General features: G+C 35.7%; 1 protein-coding gene across 2 annotated transcripts in view; it reads right to left on the bottom strand.

The window, feature by feature from the left end:
* Positions 1 to 11,318, bottom strand: part of LOC149949217 (uncharacterized) — a 44,098-nt gene extending 32,780 nt beyond the window's left edge. For both annotated transcript variants that reach the window (XM_090167677.1, XM_090167678.1), the window contains exon 1: positions 10,010 to 11,318. In XM_090167677.1, the coding sequence (XP_090023803.1) occupies positions 10,010 to 11,075 (1,066 nt within the window). In that variant the 5' untranslated portion in view covers positions 11,076 to 11,318. The remainder of the gene's footprint in view (positions 1 to 10,009) is intronic.
* Positions 11,319 to 13,110: the final 1,792 nt, after the last annotated feature.

Genomic DNA, 13,110 nt, shown 5'->3' with positions numbered 1-13,110 from the left:
CCAAATATTTAAAAATTAGTTAATTGTCATACGGATCCCTTTATTTGGGAAATTTAATTGTTGCACTTTAATTTTAACTGAAGACCACAAACGGCGGCCTGTTGTTAGTCAATAAATGGCTACAGCATCGTTAATTTTTACAGTTATGAGAATTGCTCATTAAAATAGATTGCCCGTGTTCTCGCCATTAGAGGGAAGGGACCCTAATTGGATGTTTAGGCTAATGACGCTTCACCGGAATCGCGGATGTATTGTTGTCCATTTTGTCGCGTCTCATTGCGTGCAACAATGCGATACCAACACACTAAAGAGTTTCTATATCTCTGCTTGGTTTTGTTTTCCAAGATTTGAGGCTAACAATATGTTTGATAAATATAAACGAAGCTAACAAATTGGGCGTTCGAAACCATCTCGAAAAAGATAGCATCACATCGGAAATAAACTGGAAGGTTTGATTGATTACAATCGCGTTATTAAAAGCGGCTGAAGCCACAGCAATCAATTAAATTTCCAATTGCTGAGTGACTTTAAAAGAGTAAGGTTAATTACTTAAATACTTTGGGTAATGTTACTTTGACAATTTAGGGTTTTATCACAATTCGGAAAGGTTCAAATGCTTTCCTCCAAGCATATAGAGAAGTAATAACAGCGAGATTTGATCACAGTTGAGTTATTATTTAAAGGTGTATTTAAGGTTTAATCGATTTATATGGAAATGAGCAATAAATTATTGTTAAACTATTTATCGATTATCTTTAGTAGTTAACTTATTTTCAACTGTAACTAACTGGTCTATCCGCAGTGTGTTTCTGCAAATAAAGATAGTTCTTTATTTTAGGCGAAAGTGGGTTTCTGTCGCTTCTCGTATTCGTGAGTTTCAGGGTATATTATTCTTAAAATAAGAAAGACCTCGTTTCTATCTTCCGTCGTTTCAGCAGTCTTCTGCGACTCATTACGCACGCTCATTCTATTTTTAAAACCAACGTTAACTTAGTGAAAAATAGAAATGGGTATTCTACCGACTACGGCACGCTGTCTACAGTCTAGGGAGTACACAAACGAAATTATCTTGGATAATATATTTTTCATTTAAAAGAATATTTTATGTTATTTAAAGATTACAAACGATAAAATCAAGAGTTATTTTTTATCATCTGGTAATAGTCCTGATTATATTGGTTCTAAAAAGAAACTGAGATTTGAAATTTTAAGTAATGAATTTTAATGGTATAATAATTGGATTATTGATGTTTTTCTTGTTTTTAATTTGTAATATAAACTGACTCACGATGTATAATTTTTTTTAGAAACTAAGAAAGTAGGGCTTACAAGTCAAATAATGTGACATAGCCCAGTATCTTTTTTTCAACTGCCAATTGAATCGTTCTAATACTTTGAAATTAAATTAACGAATAAAGTACAAGCTATGGTTATAGTTATTGGTACTGCTTCCACGTTTTGTACTTCATTTTACAGTATAAGACTATTAGTGCTTTCTCCGTTTGGAGTATAAAGAGGATTAAGTTAGGTCATATTCAAATGTAGTGCCAAACTTTACTCAGGCTAATTTCTAAACAAACCACATTTTTGTGTACACTAAAGAAATAATACCTCATTGCTGGTTTTAAAACTCAAAAATATTGATAAATTTCGTCCAATACTCTTCGCGTAGGCTATCATGCTTACATGTAGCTCCAAAAAAATGGTATTCTCTAAAATATCAATTTAAAGCTGCAACTAGATGCAAAAAAATACTGCCTCCTAGTAAACAACCATGGTTTTCCATGGTTTATTCAAAATAGCAGTGTCCACACAAAGTCTGTAGATTTCATTTGATAGTCATAAAAATAAGAATATTGAATCTTACTAGATGTAGCTTGTGTAAATAACTAGTCCATTTTTGTATAAAGCTAACAAATAGAAATGATCTAATAATATCACCCAATGAAATTGAATTTAACACAAAGCCGTTTGCATACGATCAAATTCGAAGTGACTCTTTTTACAGATTATAGCTTTATGGCTTCGTCTGTTTGTAGATTTTTCTGCGAGCAGCCAATTCAAAGAGCGAGAGACGTTTAGACAATAGAGAAAAATCGAGCCAGAAGCAATTTCTTTCAAACTTCGCTCGATAGCATTCAACATTTGAGCCTTTGCTGGGATCACGTTTCTTGGCATCTTTCGCTTTTGTGTTTAAGCGCACTATTGACTAAAAATCAAGAGACAGAGTTTTATTTGCCCAAAGTCTTCGCGACTTCGAAACTGCACGTAGGCAGTTTTTCGTGAAATTGTTTAGGATGACTTTTTCTTTCTTTTTATTTCGACCCCGGTCTTTTAATTTTAGCTTTTCGCCGGAGCGTACAGGTGATCTTTTCCGCCGTTCATATAATACGTGAATCTGCTTTGTTAATGTGAAAAGAGATCTATCAAAGTTTTCTCATCATGAATAACAATTAATTTGGCTAAAAACGTTTTAATTTCCAGGGATAATATTGTTTTTCACAAAGTATATATAATTTTGCTTAAAAATTTGCGATAACTAAATTATTTTTAAAATAAATAAAATTTTAATTTCGTTGAACATAACACGGAAAATTCTTTATTCTAGGTGTAATATATTTAAATAAAAAAAATCTTTACGGAAAAATATAAAAATAAATGTATAGGCGAGTTTCTACTATGATTAAATGCGAGGCGATTGTATAGTCCTCCTCGTTTTTTCTCTGTGGGAGTGGTGCCCCCAGTGTGCACCCGCCATCATAGAAAGACGAACACAACCTGTTTTATTATTATTATTTCCTTAATAATAATATTTTAATTTATTCTTTAATTTTTCTTAAAATGTCTTGTAGATCCTCCGATTGCATGTCAAAATCTTTCATATTTCCAGTTTTTCGTGATAGTTACGAATTTATTGCCTTTCAATTGTTGGAGCTGGTTGCTGATTTTTCTTAAGGTTTTCTAGGCTTTCAAATGCAAAGTCACAACCGTGATTTAAGGTTAGTTTTGGTTCGATTCTTCTTGTCCAAAATATATTTTTGCTGTCACATTCCTGGCTTTAAACGGCGCAGTTATGAAATTCGTAATAAAAAACCATGTTGACAAATTTAATTATATCTCATTTTTGACAGCTTTTATTGGGATTTTGTCAATATAAATCTTTTAATCTGGTTAGTGTCCAATCAAATGAGTTTAGTTATTCATCAATGCTGGTTTTCTAAATTTACTTCTTATATAATTATATTAATATCATATAGAAAATAACGATAGCAAAACCCTTAAAAATAATATTAATAATAATCAACAAAGGGTCGACACAGGTCTAATTCCATCAATTAAAATAGCGTTCGATTAAATATACCGCAGTATAACGTCGGTTAACATATGTTAGAGGTAATAATTAATAAAACAGTGAGTTCACGGTAGAGTGATCGTAAAATATCATTTAGGGTTAATCGAATATTTTCTAATATCGTTTAAATAGCGAAATATAAAAACTTAATAACATTTTCTATATGGGGACTTTCGATCCTTTCTTCGAAGTATTATTAAGATATGTCTACTGCAAAGTTGTCTATACGCTAATGCGATCCAGGGAAGGTGATAATCAGGAACTCATTTTCCCAATATAAACCAATCTATCTTAATTAATTACATTACGGTTTTTTAAAAATCTCCGTTCGGCCTAACGTGTTATTTGCATTGTCACTTTCCTTAGCGATATGTTTATCGTTTTTCAAAATCCGGCCATATTTATGGCACCATTTAAATGAGTATTAACTTCCATTATTAAAAAATATATATTTACAATTTTACTACCACGTTTAACAGAAGATAGGGATGATTGTCGTAAGAAACGTTCCCACTGTCCCTATCTATAGTGGGTTGATGGGGTCACTGGAGCCTTTGGGGGGGCTCCATACCCGGCGTTCTGGGTCGTTGGGCTTGGACCGCTGGGTCACTGGAACCTCAGGGGTGTTCCATACCCTACTGGGGAGGGTAGTTTGCAGTGGAAGAATAAGTCACTCTAGTCCTCAGCTGTGCGAGGGTGGGTTTCGGGCAGCGCATGGTGTCGCCTTTTGTTGAGCCATGATGAGGGCGTTTGTTTGCAGTCATGATGGCTGTCTCACTGGCCGAACGTTGTCTCGCAAAGGGCACTTTTGTCCCGGCCTGATTAGTCTCGTAGGCCGCTGTAGTACTTAAGGCGGAGCAGCGGGGTACAAATACATAGACTTACGTCGTAAGAAACGTGAAATATATGTCGTATCGTGTCGAAGCAAACGATTTTTCTAAATTAACTCCCACTTCCTTTAAGCTCGAGTAACAAAAGAAGTTTGCACATCCACGCCACGGTTGTTTCAAGTGAATTTCTGAGTACGTTTGCTTGAATCGTCTATTCGTTCTTCCCAACTTGTTTTATATTTTGTCGTTTGAATTGAGGCTCTTTAAAAGTCGCGAGCGTGCGGAGGGAACCAATCAGAATGCGTCGTGACACGCGGAAAGCGAATGCGTCCATTTCGAAGTGAAAGAGGAAATGGATTGACGCCGCTTTTGTTTTGCGAGAGATTTGTTTTTCAGTCTGAATCCGCTTTCGCAACGGCCAAAGCAGCGTTTGAAACATTATGTCAAAGCTCCTTTTATTTTCGCATTCGTCACGCCATATACAATATCGAACGACTGGGCAGAAATATTGATTTCGAACGAGGGGTTTTTGCTGATTCAATTTTAAGTGGAACCTTATTCATTTTAAAGTTGTCATTTTATTTTCCAGAATTTAAATTGCTTCAAATAGATTGAGAACAGAAAAGCCTATGTTAACAATAATCGACAGATAATTGAAATTATTTTATTTTCTGGACAAACCACCCAAAAAGAGCCAATAGTTTCTTTATTTATATATTTAGGGCATCATGTTGAATTTTCAGCCGCGAGGTAAGTGAGGAAGTCAAATCCTCACCGACTTATGCATTAATCGCGTCGAAAACGACAGTTTTGGGAAACCAAAGATATACTTGACTGATTTTATATTTCCAGGATGATGGAGCTTATTGTTAGGTGTATGGTTAATTTTGAACAGATTATCCCTAAGAATAAATAAAACAATTCTGGGTTTAGCTATACAGAATAAATCGTTTGCAGCTCTTCAGTTTATTACCGTTATATTCATTGGTTTCCATAGTACAACCCGCCCCTGAAATATCAATCTTCGTGTTTATCTCTCGGAGATAGGCCAATAATAATTTTCGCATGCAAACTCTTTTTGCAAGTTTTGATATTTTCAGAAATAGCCAATAGTTTGCAAACCAGATACTGATTTGCGCAAGGTTTTTGCAAACTTTTATCAGATATTGATATTTTCAATTCTATTTACCTCAGATATCAGAGTTTGCAAAAATGTACTATTTTGCGCAAGGTTTTTGCAAACTTTTAACGATTATTGGTGTTTTCAACCTTGCGCAAAATAGTATATTTTTGCAAACTCTGATATCTGAGGTATATATAATTGAAAACACAATCGTGGAAGGGTTTGCAAAAACCTTGCGCAAAATAGTATATTTTGCAAACTATGATATCTGAGGTAAATTGAATTAAAATTATCAATATCTGATAAAATTTTGCAAAAATCTTGCGCAAATTAGTATTTGATTTGCAAACTATTGGCTATTTCTGAAAATATCAAAACTTGCGTAAAGTTTGCATGCGAAAATTAGTATCGGTCTTTCAAGATAATAACTAAGTATATATTATCCGCGAAAATCATCGTATAGTTTTAGGAAAATACCATCGGCGTGTGCTTCAAAATCGGGATTCAATTCTGTTTTACTTCATTATTATAAATCATTAATTAGCTTAATAAGTTTGTGTTTCGTAAATATAAAATAATTTAAGAAAAGAAGTGCGAAATTTTTAATTTTAATACATTGCTGCCACCAGATTTATAGGGTGAGTGACGTTAGTTACGTTAAAAACCAGTCAAAGCGCGTGGTAATAGATGATTTTATTATTAAGAAATTAGTGTTTTTAAGCCTTTGCAAAAATTTCAGTTGATTACTATCTTAAAGTTAATTTTAGGATAAGACATTTTGTTGAGGTGAAGAATGCGATTCTATTTTTAACCTTTAAGACAGAGAAACGGGGGGGGGGAGAAAAGCGAATAAGCGTCATCGTCGAGACAGGTGAGAGGTCGAGCTCACTTAAATTTCTATGAGCGTCAACCCCTACTCGTGCATTCGCTCTTCTTCTCTCGCTTGAAAAACTATCTTTCTAATTTCGTCCCAGAGGCCCTCCTTTTGGACCAGAAAGAAACGCACGCGCTTCCGCCTGAGATATGTTTCCTTCGGCGAATATTCCACGAGTTACCTAAAGCGCACTAAATTCAAGTAATCTCCTGAAATACGACTCTAGTCAACATTCGTATCTATCCAATGGCAGGCTTCCCTTTAAGGTCTTTAAAAGCTAACTCGTTTTTCAAATAAACCTTTTAAAGTGCTAATTAAAATTAGTCCGAAAATGAAAAGACTGGGAAAATATTAAGCAAACATTTTTATATGAATATAATAATGATATAATTTTTATATACTAATTATTTAATTCCTATATTCAAATTATTTAATTCTTATATAATAATATAATTCTTATATAATAATGATATATTTTTATATAGTAAAAATATAACTCTTATAAAATAATAAAATATTTATATAATAATATTAATAAATATAACAATAATATAATTTTTATATATTAATAATATAATTCGTATATATTAATAATATAATTATTTTATATTAATAATATAATTATTTTATATTAATAATACAATTCATCTATTTTAATCATATAAACCTTATATATTAATAATATAATTCCTCTATTTTATTCTTATAATTCTTATATAATAAATTTATAGTCATTTTATTTATATTAATAATATAAATCATATAGAATAATAATTATAATAAATATAAACAAATATTTTGAATTAATCCTAATTTTGACTTAATTATTTCGGTGTTTAAAAATGGAGCATCGTGCTTGTATAACGATTTACTAGTTGTATCTGAGGTTTTACAATTTCAAATTTTGTAGCGTCATCTTTCCAAAAAAATATAATCATATTTTCCCAAAAATAAATTTTAATAAATTTATCGAGACGATAAATGTAAATTCATCGCTTTGACATCTTTTGATATTTTATTCAGAAAACTAATTTGAGTCGGACAAACGACATTCTGCTTAAGGAAGTATAAGGAAAATCTCTGTAAACCCAAGCAGGCGGCGGGCCCCGGTCAAGCATTAATTTCGGATCAAATGAAAACAGATTGGCTATAGAAATGAACTTTGGAGGAGGGTATAAAACTGGCCCTTTACATTTTATGTTGCGAAATAATTTCTACGTACATTACTTAAGCAATAGAATGACACGCCATCTACTATTGGAAAAGATGAATACCATTTTTACTTACACCTGTTTCTGCAAATACTAATTGTGATCAACTTTCAATACTTTACCGTAACTACAGGAGTAATGAAATAAAATAACCAGTTTTGATATGTTCTTGTCTAAAATTATTCAATTTTCTGCCGTGGAAGCTTTTAAGTGTTATATTAAAAAAGTAAAAAACTATACAGTTGGTTGTTTTTGGCTATACCAAGAATGTAATTATTTTTTACTAAGGGGAAATCAATAGCTGGATTTTAGAATCCAAGTGACGCTCTGCTCATGTGCTCCTCCACTTAGAAATAATCAAATCAGCTCGATATCTCAAGGGCTCCCCAAAAATTTATGTTCATTGAAACACACGTATGTGATGTATAAAATAAGAACGTATCAGGTTTTCCTTACTCATTTAGTGAACGATAAACTGGATCACGGTGAACACGGTTAACTCAGCAAATTCATGCCACAGTGGGAGTTTTACGATGTAGAATAAAAAGGTTATGCAGTTTTTTATCAACAAAATCCCTTCCACCTATAAAACGATATACATACGAAAAAAATAAATGACCTTGTAAATGAATGGGTTATAAACGGGCAATTATATAGGGAACTCTCGTACTTCTGGCAAAGTAACAAGAAACAAGATGTCGGTAAACATTGCGCAAGATCAAAAGCCACGACTATCTCGGAAAAACGGTTTTTTCTTTTTAATAAATTACTAAAAGTCGGAGCCTTGCCACATTGCAACGAGTGAAAGAGGTAAATTTGGCAAATAAACAAAAGTTTGGCCTAAAAAAGGTGTGAAAACCTTTAAGAAGCCGATTCTGACGCAAGGGCGAATAACAGCTGCGAGCACGTGTCAAGGAAATGATATACTTTCGAAGCCTTGCTCTCGATACAGACAAAAAATGTTCGAAGACACATTGTAGAATAAGGTTTTGTGTTCTAAATGTCAGGTGTGGAAATTTCTTTAATATTTCTAAGTGCCAATAGAACCATAAGATAGCAATTATTTCCATTCTTGAAAATTAAAAAAAGGAACATTTATATGTATCAATAATTTAAATTTACGCAACAGTTATTAAATAGCAGAAAAAAATGTATTTCTTAGTTTTTACCAGCAGGCGTCAGTCAACTTAGGGACGTACAATCGTTTTCACACGCGAAATTAAAAATGCATTATGACGCACTCTAGTGGAAACCAAGCTTAATAGGTCAGATTGTTTTGCGTCTACGTTAACCGTCGTAATGTGTTTCTTAAGTCATTACCAACCTTAAGACTTTTAAAGGTAAGACATCAGAGCTACATTAATACTACAAGGCCACGTTATTTTTAAAAAAATAATATTTTATCATTACGAGTGTTACTAGTAAATAAATAATAAAATAAAATAAATATTACATTAAATGATAAATTATTCGTGTAATGAAATTTGTCTCGCTACACCGTCCGAAATCGGTTTTTTTAGTTTCCTATTGATTGACAATGAAAATGTCGGTCACCGGATTGTAATCAGATTTTCAACTGCACGTTACATTCGCGTGAAGACACGTCGTTTGGTTCGAGCAACTCCATTAACATTAATAAGAAAGAAAATCATTCCTAGTGTAAAAAAAACAAAGAATGACACGAGAAGTTTTTTGTTTGGAATAAAAATAGTGGTTCGTTTTATAATCAAAATCCAATTAACTTTAGACGTAAGACGAAAGATGATTTAATTATTTCGCTTTAACCTGAAATAGAAAGAACAGTTTTCCCCCATCGATCCGAATTCGACCTGATTCTTAACAATAATTAGGATAATGGGATATATGTTCGATGCAACTGAATTAAAATCGATAGTTTGACCTTTCAGCAGTCGGTAAGAAAAATACTTTAGGTTATCTGATTTTATGGTTCCGGAGAGTCAAATAGGTAATTGTTATGACCGATTTATTTGTCCACAAATAAATATGCATACAGTTTATATATAGTTCTGTAAATATTTATTAAAATAACTAGATCTTATGAAATATTTTAAAATAATGACTTAAGATGAGCTTGTTTTAAATAAACCTTCGTGAAATAACTAGGTAATTAATTTTTAACTTGTCTTTATCCAAAAACTACAAAATCAAGAAGCTGGGTTCTATATTTGCCTTACCATTCTAAAGCTGTAGTTTCAGTTACATTCCTAAATTTTGTTAATTACATTCTTCGAAGTAGTTTACATTAAAATTGAACCCTTCCCTTGAATTGTTGGCAATGTGAAATACAAAAATTAACTTCTTACAACAGTACAAGCCTCCCACCCTGGATCTTATTAAGCTGGAATTATACCGACTACTAGCCCTGACTAATGGCATAGCAGTAACCAATCGAATTAAATCATAAAGCACAATTTAAGCAGTTGATAAATGTTTCTTATCTTCACCACAAAATTATGTAGTTGAAGTGAAGACATTGGGCAGGTAATATAATAAAAAATTGTTTGAAAGATATGTTTAGAAGAAAAATTTCTAAAAAGGTATGGATTACGACATTTAAGAAAAATAATTTAAATGAAATCTAATACGAATGTATCTTACCTTGAGAGCTGTCGTAGGCACAAATGTATTCTGAGGTGGTAAACTGTTTGATAATCGCGGACTTTCCAACTTCGGACGCGCCTAACACAAGTACCCTGTAGCTCTTGTGGTCAGGCGCTGGGGTTGGTTCTAAAGTAGATGGTTCTGGTTCCGCTTCTTTGGCGGGTTGAGTCGATACTATGGCGGTCGAGCACAACCTGATCGAAGGACTGAGCGATCCTTTGCGTGTCTGTTCGATGGGGACGCCCAAAGATGACACGGGTGACACTTGCTGACTCATTGGTAAAGTTAAATCGTGGTCTCCGCTACCGGGAACCAAATGGAGGTGCGAACTGTGGTTCGAGGCAACACTGTGAGTGGACCTGCTTTTCGACCTGAAAGAGTCACCGCGATTGATAAGTCCTTTGGAGCTGACGGTGAAGTTTCTCAGTCTCGTGTACTCGTTTTCGTCAACCGGCAAAGGCAACGAGTTATTAGAAGAGGCTCTCGACGAATGCTGGCCTTCGTTGTTGTAATTGTTATTGTTGTGATATCCTCCTCCACCCGGGATGGTCATATCGCAAGGGATACTAGCGATCCTGTTTCGAAACCTTTGAGTTGAATCGTGGGAGGATGGTCTGCTTCTCGGCGTCCTCAAACTTTGGGAACGGCTGACGCCGCTTCCCGACTTGGTACTTAGATTCGGCGACGTGGGACCCAGACGGGTTCCGCTGGTATTTCTCCGGATATTTCGTCCACTGTGGGTACTCGGGCTCCGTTGCAAGATCATGGCTCCGTTTGAGTGGACAGTGACGGGACACTCCGCGTTTATAGGGGACGGAGATGGCGTCGGCGACGAGGCGGACACGGTGATCCCAGGCGGAAGGACGTTACAAGGAAATCCTGTTGCTCTCGGAGAATGTACTCTGATCGTTTCTTCGTACGAACTGTTTGTGGCGTTGCTCTCCTCCGAACTGCGTCTTCTTGGTAGGAAGCCACAGCCGAAAACTGGCCTCGTCAATCCTCCGCCTTCCACGTCCAACGTCATCCTTCTTTCTTGATTAAGAGCCAAATGAATATTGGGCATTTACACTGGAAAATTCTCGAGAAAAAATGCTTTTTCTCTCCGACGGGTTAACAAGCAATGCCAACTTTCTCTTCCAAGTATCCCGTTCTTCTTCGAAGGCCCTTCTTTTTTAATCTCAATACACCCTCTTTTAGAGATACCGACGCTGGAGGAGCGGCTTCTCAGTGATCCCTTTTTGTCCTCATACGATACCGCGACGATTCTCGGAGTTTGAGGAAAGGAAACCGCTTTCTTCCGCGAAAGTCAAGCGTCCTCTGCTTTGAGTCGCGTCGAACCGTTGCCTTATAAAAAGAGAAAACTCGAAACTCACCGGCTGCGAAACTCTGCGGAAGAGAGAGAGAGAGAGAGAGAGAGAGAGAGAGAGAGAGAGAGAGAGAGAGAGAGAGAGAGAGAGAGAGGAAATTTGGTGGAAAGGGCTATCCCCGTCACCCGAAGCGCGCGCCGTTCTATCGTCAGAAGGGCGGGAGGCAGTGGGAGCGGGATTAGGAAATACTCGATCTCATGCAGAAGAGAAAACGGAAGAATACGACGAACTGGCTCTCCTATAGACTCGAGTGGGGTGTCGTAGGCTGTTATACAAGGCTGGGCCGCCGGCAGTTCTTGGACGTGCTCTCTCGAAAGCGAAACGCGACTGCGCCGGTGCCTTTTCGATCGAAACAAAGTTCGATTGTTAGTGTACCTTCAGTCTCTCGCTCTCGACGTGCGCGCGAGAAACCGTTGCGAGAGCGACACTGCGCGAAATTTCGAAAGCTAATTATCTGACATTTAGACATTTTTGGCAAGTGACGTTGAAGTTCTTAGAGCAATAATTGGTATTCGAGATTTACATTTCCCTTGATTAGGCTTAATTATAATTGCCATGTGAAATTTCAGTAGCGCACCCACTTGGGTGTTTCCATACTACAACTAAATTATTAACAGATTTTGTATGTGGTGCCACTTCTGCCAATTAACACCGACTATCTTATACATATTTGTGAAAGGATCCTGCTTAAATTACAAATAATTCAATAATAGTAAATAAAACTCTACGTTTTTATAAATTATTTTATAATAATATGTTTCAACTTATACCAATATACATTTATAGGTTATTCAAATATCGATATATTTATTATACACTATAAAACCTGTTATTTTCTTCAAAAATAGCCAATGCTATCAGTTTATTTGAAGCTTTCTGGACAATAATCAGCTAGGATAATACCCAAGGCACCACCTTAGGCCTAAGTCATCAAGCGACTTTTAAAGCCATTAATTCAGGTGGCCGGGTTACAATGGGTAAGAGGGTGGCCTACAAGCCCTGCATGAGATGCGTTCGAGCCAACAGCTCCCTACACTAACTATTACCGTTAACCTCAAAAAGTTTTTATGGAAGGGGAACCAGAAGATCTCGGGGGAAAATCCCTTAAACCAGTGGGGAGAGAACTTGAAAACTCTACGCAGAAGGAGTTGTTCCGAGTTTTCACCCAGTGCCACAAGCTGGGATCGAACCCGGCTCCACTTGCTGCCAGGCGAAAGTGCTAGCCACTCCGCCACCCCACTTACAAAGCGGAACGGAGGATAGCTATAATAACAGATAAATATGCCAAAGTGCTGTTTTTCCCATTGGGCCTGTTGGGCCCGGGCCCCCTCAAGCGCAAAACAAAACCATTAAACATTAAAAATTTATCTTTGCAATAATGACTAACCGACGGTTTATCTAGGCTTCACTTTTAATTTCACTCAGACGGTTAATTGCGACGGACGGGCGCTGTCGCATATTTAGTCTGAGCTCATTTATACCTTACCTTCGTTAATTAGTTTTCTATTACCAACAGTTTTCGGGACACAGTCTATTTTGTAGGATGCCTGTGTGTAGAGAACGAGGACCAAAGTTACTTCATTACTGGATGCGCCAACCCGACGTCAAACCACCTTGACGTCAAACGACCTCGAAGACGACGAAGAATGCTCGGCAGGTAATTCGATGGATAATGATTTTTTTTTCATATTTTCAAGATAAACCAGGGTACGCGAAGAAAGAAAAGTGATT

Source organism: Leiobunum rupestre, chromosome 3, assembly GCF_980474605.1.
Source record: "Leiobunum rupestre chromosome 3, qqLeiRupe1.1.hap1, whole genome shotgun sequence".
NCBI classification, from domain to species: Eukaryota; Metazoa; Arthropoda; class Arachnida; order Opiliones; family Sclerosomatidae; genus Leiobunum; species Leiobunum rupestre.
Note: the sequence above shows the minus strand (reverse complement) of the source record. Positions and strands in the feature narration are given on the sequence as shown.